This window comes from Oxyura jamaicensis, chromosome 3 (assembly GCF_011077185.1).
Source record: "Oxyura jamaicensis isolate SHBP4307 breed ruddy duck chromosome 3, BPBGC_Ojam_1.0, whole genome shotgun sequence".
NCBI classification, from domain to species: domain Eukaryota; kingdom Metazoa; phylum Chordata; class Aves; order Anseriformes; family Anatidae; genus Oxyura; species Oxyura jamaicensis.
The window spans coordinates 48702501-48724812 of NC_048895.1; the positions used below are offsets into that span (position 1 = coordinate 48702501).

The window sequence follows — 22312 nt, forward strand, 5'->3', positions numbered from 1 at the left end:
TGGGGGGAAAAAAGTGTTACGGTCATATTGCATGCTTCTTGCAAAGCAAATACTAAAAATACTTAGGGTTCTTAAAATAAGTACATTTGACCAGACGGTTTGAACAGAAAAGGAAAGTTGCCACCTTCTTTCCTGTTTTCTGCACATAGGATGTGACTTGTCGGTGCTTGAAAGCTCGAGTGTTCTTCTGTTTTCATAAGGAATAGCTAAGTGGTGCGTTCATCTATTTCTGAGGAGAAATATCGTAATTTGCTTGAAACTTGTTACTTGCTTATACGTGGCTTCTAGAAAGGTTTGTTTCCTGGATGGTTTCAGTCACGGTGTGGCTGAATGTGTCAAACCCTCTGAGGGAAACCGACGCTTCCCTCCCCCTCGAATCCCGGCATGCAGTTCTGGTGCGGGTGTTAGCGTGCACTTCCTCTCCATCTTCACTTTCCTGTTTTTCAAAGACTGAGCTTGATCATGAGTGTTCAAACAGCCAAGAAGGTTGCGTGGAAAAAGTACAAGGTTGCCGTGCCTCGGGACACTGACACACAGACCTGTGATCCCCCGCTGGGTGAGTGCATGTTTAAGTGTATTTTCTGAGCTCTATGGATGAAAGGATCCAGCCAGCAGGGTCTGTTCTTATCTTCTCTACAAGCTACTTTGACTGGTTTAGCTCAGGTTTGCTGAATCTAACAGGAGCAGGTAGTCAAAGGCATGGCAGGAAACAGTACAAGGGGAAGACTCTGGACAGTGTGTTTTGTTTCTGTGGCACTGTGAGCACTGTGAGACCTGTGCCTGCTCCACACCTACTGCTGCAGGACCTGCTTTGTAACGCTCTGGCACGTTCCCTTTCACGTGTAAGATGCTAACTTTTGTGGTGTAGGTCTTACTGCAGTTCTCTCTAATTGAACGACTTGATACCCCTGCTTGATGTTATGGTGATTTTAGTATTCAATGGTATTTTTATTCCTTATAACTCTGATTGTTGTGTTTTCTGGGACTTCCATACTTATAACAGTTCCTTCAACCCTATTTTTTTTAGTTTAACTTTGACATATCCAAGGATGAGTATTTTTTGGGGGGAGATGCTTAGGAGGAAAAGAAGTTGGTGGTTTCCCTTTCTTTTTCTTTTTGCCATCCTGCTTTGAGGCAGAATGGGAAATGAGAAATACGCTCTTTGGATGCAGTAATTGACAGATGGCAGCTGATATCTGAATTGTCAGAACTTTGCTGATACGGAATTGACCAACCCACAGGGAAATTGGTCGATTTCATTTGACTTGAATTTTGGCATGATGTGTGTGTGTGTATTTGTACAAAAGCTGGAGTCTGACTATGGCTACAGCAAGAAAACCAATGTCTTAAGATATAGCAGCAGAATGGCTGATTTTAAATAAATAAAACGATGGGCTGAGACCCTCTGGTCTTACGTGTGCTTGCAGTTAGAACAATGAAATGCGTTTGGATATATGCCAGTTGGGTTGAGATCAGGAGCTATTCTCTCGTGGCCCAATCTGAACTTCTAGAACTGAAAAAAATGTTGCGAAAACTCTGTAACATGGGTGGAGTTCCTTTGGACAGTGAATCTGGAGAGCTTGTTACATTACAGGTTAGAGAGATCTGGTGTTCTTCAGAATCTGCATATATTCAGCCTGCTAACGAGGTACAACTTTGGTTGATTACTTTTGTATGTGGATAAGACAGAGTGATGTTTGTGTGCTAGGCTTGTGTAAAACTCCTAGTTAAGAGGTGGCTACACATTTGTCCCCATGCTTTATATGCTCAAGCAGGCAGTGCTTAGCGACTGTTTAAGGCCAGCGTACCTCCCTATGAGCTGAAAGCCCCCTGTTTTTAAAAGCATGTATGTCATGACTCCTATATTGCAATTATATCTTTATATGTAATTAAAATATACTTTAATATAAATAAAATACATTTGCAGTCAAACAATGGGATTATTTTCAAAGAAAATCCCTATACTGTAATGTTCTGAACTTCCCACGAAGTGTGGGACTGTAGACCTGCTTTCTGGGAGAGTGATGGTCTTGAATTCAGTCATCTGCTCATTCTCAAACTTTTTTTCACTCTGTATTTGGAGCAACTGAGAGACTTGAGTCTTTGGACAACTGAGTTGAAAATGAACAGAGAAGAGAGCAAAAAAATCTGAAAAAAGGTAGAAGGTGAGAGGCATGGAAGTAAAAATTTGAAAAGGAAAAACTGAAAGTAAGAAGTGAAATCTCAACACGGGGCAGGGTGGAACGTTTCTCCAATTAAGAGAGGACAAAAATATTAATAAAGCAGTTGTAGAAATAGATTTAAGCAGTAACTGTTTCTTCTTCACATTCATCAATGTTCACATAAGTCCAGAATGTAAATAACAGGAGACTTGAAGTTTAGGAGGCACCTTGTGTGCAGCTCTGTGGCTAGAAGGTGCAGTGGGATATTTGTTAGCTCGTAGATGTAGTGTTGGCAGAGGTGCAGCCTTGGTCTTGCTGGTTTGTTGTTTAAATGCCGTAGATTCCCTGAACAGTAAGAAACATGGGTGGGTGAGAATTGGTGGGGCTGGTGGCAGGGAGGCTGAAGCTCTTATCTGGTGAAGTGTGTGAGTGTAAATGTGTTAGTTCAGGTGAAGCCTAAATAGGTGAGAGTCTTCTGTCCTCTGGAGTGTGAACAGCATGGGAAAGGGCAGGGGGAGCCTTCTCCCCTGCCTCCAACCTGATGTGGGTAAAAAGGATTGTGATTTCTCCAAGGACTGTTGAACCTGTGTGGGGTCTTTTTTGTGAAACTGTACTAAATGCTTTGGAGAATGGTGCAGGAAAGCCTGTAATGAAAACTTAAAATGAGCACGTTAGGTTGGAGATCTGGTTTGTGGCCTGAAGCGTACTAAATATTAGTTTAGTTTGTGTAGTGGGAGATCCTTATTTATAAAGGTCTAGTCTCTCCTAAAAACCTTGAAAGGTCTCAGGTCAGTGCTGGGAGTGCAGTGGCACTGGTGGGCTGCGTGGTGCCTGCCCATGGTCAATGCTGGATCTTCATCTGAGGGGAGGAACTGAGAGAAGGGCGCTCTCACTTTCTTCACCTGGTCAAGCATTTGGGCTCTCTTGTTCATCACTATTCCACACCATGGGAATGTGCTTATCTTCTTCCAGGAGAACCTCTGAAACTGTTCCAGAAAAACTGGCGGGCAAAATTGTATCTGTATTTATCTATGCATACCCTAGCAGTGTAGCTGCATTTCATGTGATGCTTTTTAAAATTTTTCTTCCTGCCTCGAGTGCCTCGTTGTCTAGATGACTGTCACTCCTCCATTTGTGGGGAGGTTCCTTATCTATATGAAGAAGGTAGGAAAAAGTTGCAAGTTATGTGAAACTTTCTGGAAATGCACTGCCCTTTGGCACTGTTTCTATAAAGTACCAGCTCTCGAGGCCAATAGAGCAGTCTGCAGTAATTGAATGACCTTTGTTACTGATAGCTTTTTCATACTGTTGTCGACAGAAGTAAAAGAGATCAGTTTACATGTTATTGTGTGAGCTGTTCTGGGCAGCCCCCCCCTCCCTCCCCCTTTATTTTTTATAGCAATGGGAAATAATGGCAATGACATAACTGAGGTGTTTTGCAAAGTTAGTTTAAATGTTTTCTGTGTGTGCGTGTTTAATTGTCCATTTAGTTTGTTAACATTTGGGTATCCCTTCTTGATCAATAGCCTCCCTTTGGAAATCCTAGGAACACTAGAGTATAAGTTAAAAGCTTCCTTTCAGGTGGGAAGAAATTTCTGTTCTCACAAGATACATGCACTGATAACAGCTTGAAACGATTTTTATCAGGAGACTGTAAACTGTTACAATAGCAAGAATATTTACTGTATTGTGCATGTTACTGTGAGCAGTTGTGAAGCCCTGGGCCGGTTGTTTTGCTTAGCAGAGCTATGCTGGAGGGTCGGTTTCAAATTTGTTTTATTTAAAGCAACTCTGGCTTTTGCACACATGGAAACTGTATATTTCTTGGCAGCAGGTGATGATGAATGTGCTTTGAAATACAGTGTAGTTTTAGATGAAATGCACAAGAGCAGATAGTTTTCATATTGCATAGTCTCATTTTGAGTCTTCACATGAACTGTTTTTAAGGCTCTGAAGGATTTTTTTTTTCTTAGCTCTCCTCTTCCTATGTATTTTAATTATGTACACATGCATACCAAAAAAGTGGAAAATATTTGTTTTCTTTCTTATAGCCCAGTCACTTTGGTAAGCTGCAGGGGACTTTTTTTGCTGTTGGATGTAGTCCGTGCCTCTTTGCATTGTCGGATGCAGTTAGTGCCTGTGACTCACTCTTGCCGTATGGAGAAACTGTTCCTCTCGCTAGTGAATAATCTGATGTTGGTTCACTTTTATGTTTTCACTGAAATGTTCTGACCCTTAACTGGAGGGCTCCATATGCTTCCTGTTCTGGTCCCTTATGAATAGGGCAGGAATTGGCAGGGATATGGTCTGCTATGTGACCTAATTTGTATGGCGTCTGGGTGGAGCGCATTGTAATCATCGTGGAGCGAGGGGCTGAGAAAGCGAGTCGCAGTAATTCCCTCGCTGATCCTTCCCGCGGATAAAAAGCGGGCTTGTTTTACAAGGGAAGGAGAGGCATTGTCGTTTGACACTTGTTACATGCGGAGATGAATTTTTATCTGAGCGTTCAGACGAGCAGCAAAGAAAATGGTTAAAGAGTTCTCTTCTAAAACTTGGAAGCAGTGGGTGTGGTGGCCGTGTTCAGGGCGATATGGAGTGGCGGTCCACAGTTTTCCCCTCGTGTCCCCCCAGATCAAGGCTGGCATGCAGCAGCAATCACTGATAGCTTTATGTAGCATTTGGCAGGTAAAAGAGCTCGCAGTATCACTTCAGACGGCAGCAGCATGGTTGGATCTGTCTTTCACTAATTGTGGCTTTCGTACTGCACTGATGGAGTATCTCCTTTTTGTTAATGTAAAGCACCGTTCAGGCTTGCTTAACTACACTGGGTGTGATGAACTTGAAATTAGGACCTGAGAAGTGCGAATTTATAGTATGTAGATGCTTTATTGTGTTGTATGCCTGGAATAAAAAGTGGGCTGGGCAGATACTGGAACTGTGGCCATTTAGTAAAAGAGCACGTATTTCCCATTGTTCTAGGAAACTATTTGAAAGGGGAATATTTTCCTTTTTTTTTTTTTTTTTTTTTTTTTTTTTTTAACCAAGACTAACTTCATAAAGAGCGTGTGATGATGATCAGGCAGGTCCTGTCCCATTCTGTCTCCTTCTGTGTTGGTGACTGGTCCAAGCCCAGCATTTCTGTGGGATTAACTGAGTTGTGTGTCTATCCTCACACTCACTTCAAGACTACCTTCCTGAGGTGGAAAGAGAATCACAGTTTTTTTGAGTTAATGAAGCAAATCCTGTCATATAGTCTATTTTGTTTTCTTTTAGATGTACATTTCTAGTCCAGGAAAAGTAAGCTCAATCACTTTCAGCTTCAGATTGTTTTAAAAGGTTCTTAGCTGGTTTAATGCGCTGCAACACACAATATTTTTAAAGCAATTCACAAAACTCTTTGCACACTACTGAAATCAACTTCTTGCCCCAGGCTCAGCTATAGTAAAATCAATATTTACTTGGCCTGTGTGACCAAAGTCTTTTTATATATAAGGAAAATATTTACTTCCACTGCTGCTTTTAAGGTAGCAAGAGATAATAAAGTCCGTATTTTCTGAAAGTAGAACAATAGATCCCCCTAAATAAAGGACCGATGAAACTATTTTATCTTTCATAGAGGCAGTCTATGTCGATTTTTGTCAAATTTATGTCAGGCATACCACTTTCTAAAAAAAAAAAAAAAGTTTTTGCTTATCCACTTATAACCCAAAAAGCAAATAAATATGATTGATATTTTTAGTAGTTGAAATATAAACCTGGAATTGAATAACTGAAAGCTAATCAGTGTAACTAAATAACATTCACTTTCTTTTCTCTGATTCTCTATAATGTAGGTTTTGCTTTACATTTTTCGACCAAATAATTTGCTACTAAATTTTGCTGTAGTTTTCCTTTCAATGAAAGAATGTTTTAAGCTTCAGCTTCCATATGACAGATTAAGATTGAAGATTATGCTCTGGAATTCTTAGTGTTTTGTAAAAGACAAGCAGAAAATGCTGTCAGTTGATGCCTCACCATCACCCCAGTATCTGTTTTCTTAAAATCTCATGTCAGCATTCCTTATCTAATCTACAAAAAGTAGCTTAAAAAAAAAAGTTCCAAGTGGGGGTTATGCAGATAACTTTCTTGTGGGGACGTGCTTCAACCTTTTGTTTGGCAACCTTGAGTCTCTCACAATGACCAAGCTCCTTTGACAGTTTATGAAATAAGAGAGAATATTACTGATGAACGTCAGCATCAAATGATGACTTCTTGATAGTGTACTTTGTGGTAGCAAAGAAGCAGTAAAAGCTCTGTACAGATAGAGAAGCAAGGCTTTTTTTTGACCTCTAGGCAGAGCTGATCATACCAAAGTTAATGTTAGCAGCAAGAGTTGCAAGTGATAATACCGAGGCAGGATTAAACCAATTGCATTGCACCTCTTACATTTTCAGTTAGTCTGATGTGGTTTTATTTTTGTCTTTAGTGTAGCCAAATGGTATATTCTTGAAAATAATCAGTCTGTTATCCCCATTTAAAGATACAGTGCTAATATACTATCAGAAATACTTTAGCTTTTGAGTAATTTATCTGTCAGTGACTTAAAGGGTTGGGGGGGGGGGGGGAGTAATTGTTTTAACCAAGTCTTTTTTACCGGTTTTGCAATTGAAAGAGAAAGCAAAACATTGCTGGCCAAATAAGATACATAGTCATCCTGTGATATTTCACTTTGGCAATGGATGAATATCAGAAGTCAGCACTGTTTAATTCATTGCTAGGATCAAATGAGTTATATGAATGGCTGTGTGCAATACCATAATGCACTTTCTTGTGTGTAGAACATCCATTTTTTTCTTTTTTAACTTCCTTAGCAATAAAAACATCTTCAAGAGTGGTATCCTCAAGAGTTGAGCTGAAATTATTTTATGGCCATGTAAACCGTCATGCTGTCTTATCTGACATTCTTCCCTGAGCTATGGAGAAACATTTTTCTGTATAAATTGCAGCAAGGATGCCTTACGGCAGTTGACGCTGTCTTTATTAACTGCAAAATGGCTTTGTTCCACCCTGTTGTGGGTGGACCTCGGCCAGCGGCTGTGCACCCACCTTGCCGTGCTTTTGCTCACTCTCCTCAACAAGACTGGTGGAAGAGAAAGATGGAGAAGCTTATGGGTTGAAATATTGACAAGGAGATGGCTTGACAGTTACTATTGTGGACAAAGTAGACGTGAGGAAAATTGATTTAATTCATTGCTGATTAAAATAGGGTTGGATGATGAGAAACAGCAACAAGTAAAATGCTCTCTCCCTACCTCCCTACTTCTTCCCAGGCTCAACTTTGCTCCGCTCTTTCCCTCTTGTCTTCTCTACCCTCTGAGCAGTCCAGGGCGATGTTGGGGTGCATCAGTCCATAGCAGTTCCTCACACTGTCCCCTGCTCCAGTTGGGATTCCTCCCACGGGATGCAGGCCTTCAGCAAATGGCCACCATGTCCTGTGTGAGGCCCTCCCATGCGGACAGCCTTCTCCACCATGCTCTTCTATACAGGCTGCAGGGGAACTTCTGCTCCAGCGCCCGGAGCACTTCCTGCCTCCTTCACTGACGTTGGGGTCCTTGGGGCTGTTTCCAGCACTACTTTCCTCACCCCTTTCTGTGCCCTGCGGTGTACCCTCTCTTACAGACCTTTCCCAGGCGCACTGCCATGTTGCCTGCCCTGTGCTGGGGCTGTGTCAGGAACAGCCCCTGCACCGCAGAGCATGCTGTCACTTCTTAGGGGTTATGGCTTGGCTTGCAGGTGTGAAGGACGTAAGCATGGCTTGGATTTGACACCTGGCTATAGTCTCGTTGTGCTGTGACATGGCCCCAGAGCAGTTTTTCCTCATGCCTGTAATAGTTACAGGGAGCAAAATCCTGTTCAGGCACCCAGCCTGATGGCATACCAGACGACAGCTGTGTGCCTTCTAGGTAGGTGAGAGCTCTCCTGGAACTGCATCTTCCTTACATTTCAGTGGCAAATTGAGTCCTTAACACCTACTTTCTGAGAAGTTTTAATAATATTTTATTTAAATATACGGTGTGGGAATCAGTGGCGGCCGCACCGAACCCGGCCCTCCCCTCGGGGTGGTGTGGGCGAGCCAGGCCTCAGGGCAGGCGGGGGCCGCGTGTGGGCCCAGCTGGGTGCCCAGGGCTGGTGGCAGGAAGCCGGCCTGCAAGGGTGTTGCAGGCCCCCCTTGATTTCCCAGAATAAAATTGTTCAGTTCAGAGTCCTCAGAGTTCAAGGAGCCCACACTTCTTTTCCAGTTCCCTTTGTTACCTTACGACCTGCGGAGTTACCTTTTGAAACTACTAAGGCCAGCTGTCCAGGCTGAATGCAGCAGCTCAGCTCCAGTGCACAGATGAAACTTGGCGTGTTTCTTTCCAAGTAAGACGCAAATGTTTGGGAGTTACAGTATAAATATTAAATAAATGTGGAGGCATGCACAACTCCTAAGCTTTTATTTCAGAACACTTCTTAAGCTTGCATGCAGAGTAGGGAGAGTGGGTCCTGGGGCAGCACCTCAAAACAGTGCCTGGATCAGCTTAGCAGTGGCTGGGTGCATTCCAGTGAAGTTAAAGCAGAAGTCTCCTTTTCCACGTCAGACGTAGCTCCTGTGCAGTGTAAAAACGAGTTGTATTTTATGTTACTGCTTTTGCAGGCTCTTCATTTTGACGTAGTGTGTATAGATGGTTGTGGCATGTGTGTAGAAGGCTTTTTGTGTCTGCTTTTGACTGTGGCTGCTTCTGTTAAAAATCTTTTTGGTTGATAGTGTACTTGTAAGCAGTGCTCATTTGGATATTTGGTATTAGGAGTCTTTTTTGTAATGTATTATGGGACATAGATCAGTGGGAATGAAAAAGCCTGCTTGTTTTAATTATGTCATTAAATATAAATGTTTTTTATTTGTGAGAAAAGCTGTCTTTTCTTGGCAGCTGTGTATGGTCAACCCTTAGCAAGAGCATAAGCTTAAAAACCTGCGGTCCACAAGCTTCCAGATGGTTTTAAAAAATAAAAAAAGGGCTTTTGCTCTGAAATAAACTTAAGTAGACTTGACAATAATTCAAAATATGATTTAGCAAATATGAAAATGATTTAGCAAAATACTAATACTGGTGGGGGAAATGTTTGACTGATACTTAATGTTTCCATATACTTTCTTTTATGGTGTGTGATTCTAAAAACCAATGCAAACAAAACCTACTCTGTGGCAAGCAGACTTGTATTACATATTTGCAGCATCTTGGAAGCAGTAGCTGCTAAGCAGGCAAAATGTTCTGCTGCTCTGTTTAAACACTGTATTGTTATTTTTAATGGCATCAACTGAAGTAGCCTGCAGGAACAGTATGACTGGTTTACAGCCAGCATATACAGAAGAAGCAGGTGTTTTCTAGCCCCTCTTGCTGATATCCTGCTGTGGCATTCCATATTTCCTTCTCACTGTACTGTCTCTGGTCCTTACTGTGCAAAACCACGTGCTTTGAAACTGGCCCTTCCCAGAGTGATAGAGGGTGAATTAGGTCACCGTGACAGAGCTTTTGTATTCAAATGATAGCAGTGTCCTAGCAAATATCCTTGATCATTACACACAGTGGAGTCTTCACTGGCAAATAATTAGCTATTGTTTTGACAGCGTTAAGGTGCTCTTTATCTGTAAGGTAGGGAGGCTATTTGGCTAGCCTCAAAATACTCACCGTAGCCATTCAAAATAAAACAAAAAGGCAAGCATATCCATTTGTGTACAAAAATCATCAGCCTCTGGAGAGGTTTTAAAAAAACAATTTTCTTTTTCAACAGTTATGTAGTTTAAGATGCAGTTGTTCTTCAGCCATTCACCCCAATTCAGTTGCAAATTGGATGTTGCACTATGAATAAATCTGGATCCACCGTCATTTCCATAGTGTACTCCATGGGAGCACATTGAAGTTGATTCAAATATTGGTAAAAGTTCTTGTGAAGTGGCTCAGTCAGCATGGAAAGCAACAGGTTTTGTGGGACAAGTTGTATTGGCTTAGCAGTAACTTTTAAGCTTCTGAGGCAACAAGATCATCTGATTGACTTGTTTTATTATTGATCGCTTTGCAGTGGAAGAGTGCTCTCATTTAATAAATTATGTAAACTTGTAAACTTTTTTCCTCCATCTCTGTATATTCATTATGTGTATTTTTGTGCCAGCATAAGTGAATTATTGAGCATTTACATTTGCAAGAAACAGAAACCAAATATATGGTGGAGGAAAGTCAAAACAAAGTTCCAAGGTGGTGACTTTTGATGTAAAAGAAATATTTTGGGGAGGGAGAAATTCCTCCCTGATGTAGGCAAGTTTTTTTTTTTTTTTTTAAACTTAAGTATCATATTGCTAATAGCTGGGTGTGGTGTTCTGTTTTCTTGTGATCTCTGACTTTCCTACTTTTCAATTATGTTGAAGTACTTCTTTGAAGTCCTTTGGTAAATATGTTCAATTTCTCAGGCTTTTTTCCCTGATAATTTTTACTTTTTAACCCCCTCCCTAAATTCCTTTCTGCTGTTCTGTGGTTTGGAGATTGACATAATCCATGAGCTAGATGATGAACTTGTGTCATTGGGTTGGAGATGACGTGACAGAGTAGATACGAACATCATGTTTCACCCTTGCCCGCTCTTGGTGTTTTGTAATCCCCGTCTTCCCCCCACCTGTCCCAGAATGGATGTTCACATATGCCGTGTTCACGTACGCTGCTTTCTTGTGTGGGTCTCTTTCACTCTGTTAAAGGTAGAGTTCATTCTGGTCTGGATGATCTCTCCCCCCTTCCCCTCCCAAAATGTTCATGTGCAGGAGGTGCAAGTACAGCCTGGCAGCTGGAGTTCTGTCATCTTCTAATGCTCCCTTACTGAACCCAAATTACATTCTGCATTTGAAGGGTGTAAAGGCTGGTAGTCACCCTTGGTTGCTGTTCCTTTCTTTCTATAGCCATGTAAAGACTTGAGAAATAATAGAGAAGCATAGTGACATGAATAGAAAACGTGGAACAATGTGACTCTTGATTATAGACAAGACTAAAGCTTCTGAGCTTTTATTTGTTTAATCTTTGGCAGGTTGTTATTTATTTTTTTCATCGTATACTTATCTCTGCAGGACTGCAGACAAGTCTCTTGCGTGTAGAGGGCTGTAATTAAATGCACCAAAATTCAAACTGGCATAATAGGTTGCTAAGTCAGCACTTAGTCACACTAATTCTTTCGAGAGCAAAATTCTTCACGTATATTCCTTTTTCTAGCCTCCTCAGAGGTTGTCTCTTGGACACCCTGGTGATCCTTACTTTTCAAACTTTAATTTCACTCAATTTTCACTTGCCATCTAAAACATTTGGGAGTTCTGTATCTCAATGAACAGAAGCTTGCAAAAGTGTTCTTGTGCAGCCAGTCATGCCGGTCTGTAGTGAAACTGAAAAGATGCTGCAGGACAAAGCCAGGAAGCCATAGAGCAGTCCAAACTGCCTTTTTAGCATTTCCAGAGCCCTTGTTAGCTGGGCTGTATGATTTTAGGCGGAAATGATAGCAGCATTTTGTATATTGTATAACAAAAGGAAGACTGTGTAGCTTACGGCCACTTAAATTTACCCTGCAAGAGAGAATTTTCATTTGCAAACTTTGAACAGTGATAACGTTTCTTGTGCTATTAGAGCAAGCAGCAGGTAGGTGACTGAATAACACTTCGGCCCGACTATGCCAACTTGCCGACGAAATGTGCAGTTGCAGGAATTCCTTCCTTGTGACTGTGATGTGGTAGGCTTCATGAATACAAATGATCCCACGTCTGCCACAGGTTGGTCCTATGTGTCAGCGGTGAACAATCTGAAATATGAGCAGTGTATTTCGGCCTGATCCATGTTTCAGACAGCTGTGTGCATGACTTTACATGCTCTTACATATTATTACTACTGTTTCCCATTTCCTTGCTGCTTTGTAGCTTTAATAAATTGATTTTTTGTTTTCTATACAGTAGCTTTGCTTGTTTGCTCTGGTTAACAAAATACTGTGGCGTTCAGGAGTAGCCTTAGCATAGCAGTAGTGTGGAAAATCAGGAGTGGGTGACGGTGAATTACAGGTCTGCAGATCTGAAGCTCTGTTCTGCAATATGTGAATTATGCCAGTGTGTTGTAGATGAAAAATGTATGAAACCAAACCAACAACAAAGCACACAAATACACATACACACAAACAAACACCTAAGTGATTTTTTGATTGCTTTTTGGGACTGTTGACCAAAGCAACAAGCAGCTGAAGAAACTTATTGGAATGGCTGTTTAATATTAACGCATTCAGTGTTTTCAGCTGTAATCATATTATAGTGGTCTGAGATGATACAGTAATGTGGAACAACTTAAAAGAGCTATGTAGGTGGGAAATGGAATCTAACTAAAATGCAGTCTTGGTAACACTCTTAAGTGTTATAAGTATTTGGCAATCACTGAGCAGCCAGACATCAGCTGGCTTTTTGAACATCTTGTATGCTGTATCTTCCTCTCTGATTGCCATTGAAGGCAGAATTACTGACTATCCCCTACCAATTTAGGTGGCATATTTTTTTCCCCTATGCATGTATCTGTGTATCACTGCAAATTCACATTGGGAACTTGAGAGCAGGATTAAAACAAACAACAACAAAAACAAAGCCAAAGCCTGTGCATGAACTAAAATTGTGGAGAATTCCAGATTCACTGCACTGCCCTTGTGAGTTCAGGCTTGGTGAAAAGCCTCTGCAAGAGTCCTGCTGTTTAACTTGAGGCCAGTACACCATGCATCCAGTTGAGGTTCTCTGACCTGTTCCTGCTGTAGGTTACCTGTTACCAGGTGCAGAATGAGCAGCAGAATTAGGCTCCTCTGTTTTATGAAGTCCAAATGACAGTATGTGGTACTCCTGGAATTGATTGCACATCTGCAAATTAAAAGGTGAAATGCAACAACTTGAAAGCAAATTTTAGCAATAATCATATTTTTAGTTTTGACCTTCGTGATGCAGGAGTACTGAAATTACTGGTGGTAGTAAAAACAATAAATAGATAGATACTAGACATTTTGCATTGTAAAAATCTTTTACATTTCTGGAAAAGGATCTAAAATTGGGTTAAGTACTTTCTAGATACATTCTCCCCTTTCTCCCCACCCCTCGTTTATAGTATATAAACCCAACAATTCAAAGGCAGGTCATGTATGGGCTATAGCATCTTAAGGACCTGTGATTTCTGTCTTGTACCTGTATTTCACCCTGTTGATGCCTCTCCATCTTTCTGAGATGGTAATGTCCTTCTCCTGTTTCAGAAACCTTCCTCCTCCTACCTGTGTTGAGGTACTCCATACTATTTTCATAACCTGCAGTCTGTGAGATGCATATTTTTTTCTTACTACCAAGCTTTGTACTTTGTGATAGGTTAAGTGCATTATTTTATTGAGACTTTGAAATTTGAAAGTCTTGTGAATGTGCATGAAGTTAATTTGTTATGGTAGCTTTTCCATTCGGAGAAGTGCAAATATGTGTTAAACAGAAAGCAAGTTTCTCTTAACGCCATTGAGAAACCACATGAAAGTGCTTCTCTTTGCTTTGATAAAGAGCCAGTCTTTTTGCATGCTTGTCGGGACCGTATGTCTGCTTTTTCCTCATGTCCTCCCCTGCCCTTGTTTGCCCCTTCACCTCTGAATGAATAAACATTAATCCAGCCCCTTCACAACCTGCTCAAATGCATCAGAGCTATCCAGCTGTGCTTGGGAGTGCTCTCATGGGCAGGACCCAGGGGCATGGCCCATGGCCAGCTCTCGGGAGATCCAGGGCTGGCAGTGAGGTGCTCAGAGCCAATCTGACACTGCTGTGGTACTGAGCTGTGCCTTGAAGCCCAGCTCTTGTTTTAGCTGTGCTTCTGTCACATATTTGTTTTGGGAGGTTTGCTGGAAATGCTTTTTCAACCCCCACTGGTTGTACTAAGTAATGTTATTTGATGCTACTTACAAATAGTTTTTCTTTCTGGGGTGGGGTGTGGGTGGTGGTGGTGTGAAAGCTTCTGGAGAAATTCTCTCTTGCCTTGTGTGACTCAGCAATGGTGATGCTGTCCTGTCTTTTTTTTTTTCTTTCCAGATTTATTTTTTAAATGCTGACCTTGTTTTTAAGCTAGTACTACACTGTGAAGGCTTAAGTATTTTTATCAATTAAAATATCCTATATATCCTAAATACTCTGCGTTTCAGGATGAACCTTTGAAACGAGGAAACTGTATCTGACAAAAGCATTTATGATAGTTTGTATTTTGTACTTTTTTCTTCTGATATGCTCTAAAGCCTTCCTTGCTCACTGGCAGAAGGAGTTGACTTGTCATGTGGTTATAGTCTTCTCTTCAAAATAAATGATTTAAACCAGCAAAATATTGTTCTTGACACAGCTTTGGCTATGTCAGAGGTCTGTTACAAGTGATGTACATACGTGTTTTTCATATTCCAAGGCAATGTAGCATTGGACCAAAATTTAGCAGGGTTATGTCAGTGCTTAGGTGCTGACTTATGTCTATATGGCTAAGGCTTACAATGTTTATTCCTGTGTTGTAAGCTAATTTTCATTTCAGAGGTCGCTCAAATACAAGGATCCAAATTCTCTTAGGAAATAGTCCTTCAGAAGAAGAATTGCTGAGTAGACCTTAAACAAAATAATTGAGGACGTCAGCCTCAGCGAGGTGCAGGCACCACCTGCCCTGCTGCCGGGACGTTTGCCATTGGCAGCAGGTGACGCAGAAAGCTGGGGACACTGAGCCCTTGGGTTGCCCCAGCGTGGCAGCTGCTGCCTGTCCCGAGCCCATGTGGTGTGTGTCTGCTGAAGAGCTGGGATGCGGGGCAAGAACCCTTCCCGAACACGCGCCCAAGAGAGGATTACGCCTGTGAGCATAACTGATCTATTGAAGTTGTTGCTGGAGGCGGTGGTAGGAGTCTGATTCGTAATTACCCGCTTTCATTAGGTGAGCTTACTTTCTGTGTAGTCAGTTTCTAGGCTGGCAAAGGTGAAATGTGTTCCAGATTTCACATGCCCTCACAAAACCTTGCAATGTGTTAGTGACAGTACTTAAAACCCACATTGTTACAGGTTTCATCACAGTGCTCCTAAAAGCTGGCCATTAAATAATAAAAGCACAGGGATCAGGATTATGTACACATAATCCTTTGCCTAAACAATTGGCTGCTGAAATTCCTTGGCTCAGGTTCTGCCAAAGCCATGACAGGCTTTAAGCTTTGGTTGCTTCACTGTTCTGCTCCTGTATACTCTCCAGTTTTGTGCACCCTGTTTGGGGCGGTGTGTCCCAGAGGAGCTTTCTGTAATGAAGTGAGAAGCCTTGTGTAGGCTCCCGCTGATGATCAGTGTCTCGCTTGATTGCATAAATACTTATTTTAATGCATTCCAGATAAATTCTGTTTGACAATTGCAGGATATGTACGTACTTCCAAAGCAGTTAATCAAGGAGGGGGGCCCAAATTTGGGGGCTAATTAATGACTAAGCCAGGGAAGGAAACACGAGTTTAATTAGGATGTAGGAATAGCAGTGCCTCAACCTACTGCTGCTCGGATCAAGTGACAAAGGAGAAAATTCTCATCTTTGCCAGAAGGCATAAGAAAGGACACTTCTGACTGCTTGATTTCACTTTCTCTTTCATTCTTTCCATATTAAGGTGTCTCTTAAGTACATGAACTGGATAATTCACCTTTATGACTGCGGTGCTTCTTGCTTCTGGTGCAAGAATAGTAATTCCTCTACATACAGACTGCTCAAAGTTCTGGTCTGCATCATGCTTTTCTGCACAAAGGTTTCCTAATCCCTGGTGGGGCAATGCCAGTTTTCCTTGACCAGAAAAAAATGTGGCTGGGAAATGAAATACTCAGTTTGAGATGGACACGCCTTGTGCTTCATCTTCCTCACTAGTACTAGGTAACAGTACAAAACACTTGATGTGTTTTAGGTAGGTCATGTGAAGATAGGAACAGGTTAACTTACGGTCATAGTTCCTGTGGTGAACTTGCAGCAGTGTCCTACTAGGAGTAGAAACGAGAGCACTTCTGGTGTGGCTTGCTCTTACAGGAATTTGAATTCTAGTTCTTCGGTCATCTTATTTGTTATTTCATTTGTTTCCCCTTTATGTTTAGAGCACCACTAGAGCAAAAATGAATTTTATGGACTTCCTTTAAACCTTCTACATTTCAGGTTTCCTCTTAGTAATTACAAAGGTTAATAGGCTGAGGTAAATAATTTACAGGCATCAGCATGACTCTGATCCTTGAGAAAACAATGGAATAGCTAATGAAGTTCAGACTTAACTTGTCTGGGAACAAAATAAACAATTTATGCCTTTTTTTTCTTACTTGCCTGTTTGCTTTCTGTAAGGACCGGGCTCCACGTTGTTGCTGAGGTCAGTTTGAGGAATACTGTGGGCCTGGGGCTTGCTCCTTCCCTGTATTCTGTCTTTGAGCATTGCCTGCACCGGGGATTAGTAAGAGTAATGTGGCTTGATATGAGTCCTGGTTGTGAAGAACTGAAGCATGTAATGCTGTGAATAAATGGCTATGAGTTGGCTGCAGAAGAATGTGGAAGCTTTCCGGTACTTGGTCTGTGACGTGAAATTATCAGCGAGCAGCTTTCCAGCAAGTCGCTCACTGAGCTTTAAGGTAGATGCTGACACATTTGTGAAAGAAGATCATGCAGTGCACTTGTTCGTGATGGCAGAAACAGTGAAACAGGAGCTTGCTTCCTTTCTTCCATTGCTTTTCTTTACCACAGGCATGCTGCATGTTCTTAGGTGTGCTCCCCTGTACTCAGCACTGGTGAGACACACCTGGAGTACTGTGCCCAGTGCTGGGCTCCCCAGTACAAGAGACATGGACACACTGGGGTGAGCCCCTGACGGGCCAGGAGGATGGTGAAGGGGCTGGAGCATCTCATAGGAGAGGCTGAGAGAGCTGGGGCTGCTCCCCCTAGAGAAGAGGGGGCTTGGGGGGGATCTCATTGCTGCACACAAATACCTGAAGGGAGGGTGCAAAGAAGGCACAGCCAGGCTCTTCTCAGGGGTGTCCAGAGCCAGGACAAGAGGCAGCGGGCACAAACTGAAAGCAAGACAATTCCACTCATACGTAAAACAGTGGTGCAGGCTGCCTGGGGAGGTTGTGGAGCCTTCCTCCTAGGAGATGGCACAGCCCGATGGGGCATGGCCCTGGGCAGCCTGTTGCAGCTGGGCTAGATGATCAGTCTGTGACTTCTGCCAAAACATTAATGCAAAAGTTTGCCAGAGACTTCCTGGGAACAGTGTGGACGGAGCTGGATTCCTGTGGATGATGATGTTTGAGTAATACTTGCAAGATGGCCTGAGGTATTACTGGTAGAGAAGCAGTCGAAGGCCTTTAATGGTACCGCATTTAATGATTTTAATGCTTACAGTGTCGCAAGAGATAAATGCAATATAGCTGTTAATTGTCTGCTTCTTTGTCAGGAGATCTTGTTCCAAGTGACAGCTTACTGCTCTAAGACAATTCTTCACTGATCTCTTTTTGAAAATCTTAAGTTAATTAGTACTGGGAAGTGTAAAGCAAAACAACACCTCCCATGGTTGAAACCCAATTATGTGCCTTTTTTTTTTTTTTTTTTTGTCTTAAGACTGAATTTCCAAAATCTGTCAGAAATTTTGGGCAATCAAACAGGAAAACTACTACCCTGACTTTGCAGAACTCAGCTGCTCTAGTTGCTCCACTATGAATGTGTTATATACTGGATTACTAGAAAAGACTTAAATTCCATAGGATTGCGCATTCCATTTGTTTTTAAGATACTCTATCCTGCATGCTGCTGTCACTGAAATGGCACCTATATCGTTTGTATCAGGTTGCACTTAATTACTCACAGAAACATTTACATAGCATTTATGTAATTTTTTCCAATATGTTAACAGCGTATACTTTCCAAAAGTATTGATTAGTCAACTTTTGATTAACTAATAGTAGATTTAAACCATTTTTGTTGTCACAAAGCTAGCTAAATAGCCACAGTGTGAAAATTGGTGGCTGAAGGAAGACGAGGCCCTGAACACAATGCCTCTGCTGAAGAGGTTTTTGGTGGTGGTGGATTTTTTAAAAATGTGTAGATGTCTTTCCTGTTCCCTCGTGGATGGTCTGTGTGTGGAGGGGTCGCAGTCGGGTGCGTGTCCTACTGCGTGCTGCTGTTACCCTGTGTGCTGAAGGAGTGGATGGGAGCTTGCAGAGAGACCAGAGATCTCGTGGGGAGGAGCTGATACCACTGGGTCATGTAGTAACCTGTAGGAAGCCAAGCATTCATCAGTAGTCTACTTCTTAGGAAACTGGAGCGCATTAGGGATATGCAGGAGCCAGTTGACTTCTCAGGAAGTGATTTGATTTTGTATAGGGAACGCTGTTGACCCAGAGAAGTTTAGAGCAAGAATGATGAAAGGCTGTGGTTGAAGGAGATTTTTGTCGAGGTAGGGAGAGGGATGGGAAAGCCTGGGAGAAGTATGGGCATCTCTGAAGGGTTGGGAAATGTTTTGGTATTTGGGAGTGAGAAGACAGAATAGGGGATTAGGGGAATTTGAGACTGCAGATGTTGGGATTTTGGAAAAGGAAGATAAGAAAATGTCTGGGTTAACAGAGGTGGGATAAAAGACTCGTCTATGAGGGGGTGGAAGTTCAGTGTTTTGAGGGAGAACTTGGCAGAGCACTCCTGTCTTCACCTGCCTGTCACAGAACGATACAATCTGTCCAGCTGGGTTTTTGTTATCTGAAGCGCAGCCACTTGTCCTTACTGCAGCCAGCAAATGGAGTGGGCCCTGGGCAGAGCTCCAGGACCAGGAAGAGCAACACATGGAGTATATTGTGTCTTTAATGGTACTTCTGAACAGTTGCCTCTGGGATATTACTGTACTTCCCTCTGCCACATCAGATCTAATAATTGACTGGAGGAAAGTAAAAGCTTTTGAAAAATTTACTACCATGTGCAAGATTTGTTATTTTTCTCTAGGAAAGTTTGCCACAAAGAATGACATTAGGTGGAAAACAACATTAAGTCTTTTGTACCGTGAACATTGTTTCCTGAAGATGTTCAACAAGGTTGTGTTTGTCTGTCCAACCTAAAACTCTTCTGAAAGTAGCAGAAATTTGCATACATTCAGTTTATGGCTCAGCTTCCTTTTCTTCCCTAGCGGTATTGCTTACTTGGGTCCACACAGGGTCTCTGACATCTGTTGTGTCTGCTTCCTTCTGGTATGCAGATGGGCTTTTTGTGGGGATGGCTCCTGTGTTATGCAGGAGATTACACTAGATGATCACAACGATCCCTCTGACATTATATCCTATGAATCACCGCCGCAAATGCAAGCGAGCCTAATAATAGTTCTAATTTGGACAGAGAAGAAAGGGCAGGTGGCTAACATGAACTTGGAGAAAGCGATTTTGTTTTCTCTGTAACCACTCAGAAATGCAGAGACCTGATCTGTGTTCGTAACAAACAGAGCTGCAGTAAATCTAGTTTGTAATTGCTACCTTTTTATTATGCCTGCAGTATACTCCGTCTCTCTCAATGCCTCAGTGTTTGCCTGGTTGGAGACATCTCAATTGCCAGAATTGTGCAGGAATTGTCCCTCCCTTCTCCTCTCTTCCCATGTGCCAGGCATGCTGGTTGGGATCTTGGGGAGATGGTGAGAGGGGCTACCTCCTCCTGTCCCTGTGGGTAACGCTTGTCCCGTGGTGTCTACAGGGCGTGTTACCCAAGGCAGTCACCCTCATTACAGAGGTATTTGGGATACCTTTATTTCAGTCATCTTCTTTTTTTAAAACTGGGAGCTGATGCTGGTTGGCTCGACCAAAACTTAGGGAGCTGATGGAGAGGGTCGGGGAACCTGTCATTAGAGAGCTCTGCCCCAGTGATTGGGGTCTTCCTTCGGGATTGCCTAAGCAGCGCGATGTTTGCTGTCACCCCCGTCTCTGTTTTCTCTTACAGCTGACTTACCACAGGCTTGCCAAAGCTGTGGCAGTTCGGGGACCGACCTGGGAGGCCTGGTTTGGGCAGGAGAGCCCAAAGTGCGTGCCTCCCCTCTCTCCAGCCTCTTCCACCTGCACCGCTGCCTCCTGCCTGCTCTCGTGCTGCTCCTTGCTCCTGTTGGGTACGGGAGCTGTGGTGCACCCTCTGGAGCAGCTCCCTGTAGGTTTTGGGGCACCTTGTCTGGGATTGTTGGTTTGGCACTGCCATTACGTGGAAACAGTTGGGTTGCTGGCTGACGAGCGTGGGAGTTGGAGCAGGCCTGCTGTGTGGCGCGGCAGCATTATTTCTGTCTCTGAGCTTTGTGTTCCTTCTAAACGTCATTCCAACGCGCTGAGACCGGCAGCGTGGTGTGTTGGATTGTTTTTGCTGGGAGGTATGGGAACAGCTATTTTAATATTGCTTCAGCTGTGAGGATGCCTTCTTCTAAGTTATCAGTTGCTGGGGGATTTTCTTTTTTTATTGTGAAGTAAATCCAATTTTGCTTAGACTCACAGCACACTTCAGTGAGAACCACAGGGGTTCCTCATTACTGGTCTGTGGTGGTTTGTTTCAGACGGTGTCTGTTGGGAAACACCAGGGAGCGAGGTGCAAGGTTTTCAATTTGTGTTGTTGTTTTTTTAGCAGTGCTTATTTCGTAGTTGGGTCTATACAGAGAATTTATGACTTGGCCAGCTGTGTTTTGTGCAGGAGCTGCTGTAGACAGGCGCCATTACTCTTTTGTTAGAGAAACTATTCCTATAACTGTGTTCTTGCCCAGCTGCTGGGGTTTGATGGAGAGGGAAGGGATGAAGGAAACCATTGTACAGCCCACCGACTGCAGGGATTGATGCTGCAGCGTGAAGGCCAAAGCTTACAAAGTGGGTACCTCGCTGCTGGAGCCATTTGCTTTGTCACGGCTGTGTGAGAGCAGAGGGATCTGCAGTACAACCTCAAGTTTTGCTTGCTGTTTATTTGAAAGTAAGAACAAAAACAACAAAACATGCACACAAAAAAAGAGCTGCTAATTAGTCTTATTCTGTGTTAATGAAATCAGGGCCCCGTGCTCAAGATGAGCATGGAGGTTCTTCTGTGAGCTATGTGGCTGTGAACTTCGGTGCTTTGTGATTGGCTTCATGCTACGGGGCATAAAAACACTCTGGTTTCCATCCTAAAATTTCCAGTGCTTATTTTATGTCTTTTTATATGTGAATTAGTCTGTGTGTGTTTGACAGAGGTAGTTACTGTCAAAATGTTTTTAAAGTCCAGAAAATCTTGCACATGAGAATAAAATCACCTCTTCTTGTTAATGTCAGGCTGGCAGGTGCGTGCTAGTCCTGGGTGGGGCAGTGCCTGTGATAGATGCTCCTGCTTGCCTGAGGGCAAAGGGATGTTTCTAACTTTAATTCCTAGTTTCGTAATTGAAACCCACAGGCTAATTCCTTCATTTATTTCTAAATTCCTTCACTGAGCTTAAGTGAGAACTTAAATTTGCCTTCCCCACCTCTTTACTTAAGTCTTAAAATGTGAGATGACCCTTGGCATCTTGTGCTAGATTGGTTGGCGAATGAGATGCGGATTTGCCTAGTCTAGTCTGTACACTTCCCCAGGGCACTTCCATTGTAAGTGTTGCTCTGCCAGCTATTTTGGGTGTGATAACTTTTGTCTTTCAAAAACTGAATAGCGCAGTTCTGTCATGTAAGCACATAATGCATTTTGGGGAAATAAGGAAGCTGGCTCTCAGTGTGAAGCGGAGGTTAAATAAAGGGCAAACCGCAATCCAGTGAGGTTTTTGGTTTTTAACCTCTCTATTTTTAGATCGTTTTGCTCCTGAACATAATATTTGCAAGGTAATAACTTGTACCTGAACTGCACTTTCAAAGTGCCGCAGTACAGTTACGGGACAGTGCTCTGGGTGGAGGAGGTATGTAAGGCCACAAAAGTGATTACTGGGGACGACTGGATGCCAGGATGTTGGGGCACTTGTTCACCAGAGACGTTTGTTTTGAGCATACTCTGGTTGTATGGACGTGCATCGTGTTGTATAGCAGACAAGCATCCGGAGTAGGAAGCTTTGCTCTTCTCTGTTGTCATCACAAGAGTTTAATTTTCTGT

General features: G+C 42.6%; 1 protein-coding gene across 4 annotated transcripts in view; it reads left to right on the forward strand.

Annotated features, from left to right (window-relative positions):
- The first annotated feature begins 447 nt into the window (after positions 1 to 447).
- Positions 448 to 22312, forward strand: part of UTRN (utrophin) — a 344112-nt gene continuing 322247 nt past the window's right edge. For all 4 annotated transcript variants that reach the window (XR_004749455.1, XM_035321865.1, XM_035321866.1 and 1 more), the window contains exon 1: positions 448 to 556. Coding sequence is in view for 3 of the 4 variants with exons in the window: in XM_035321865.1 (XP_035177756.1) it covers positions 463 to 556 (94 nt within the window). In the remaining variant the exon portion in view is untranslated. The remainder of the gene's footprint in view (positions 557 to 22312) is intronic.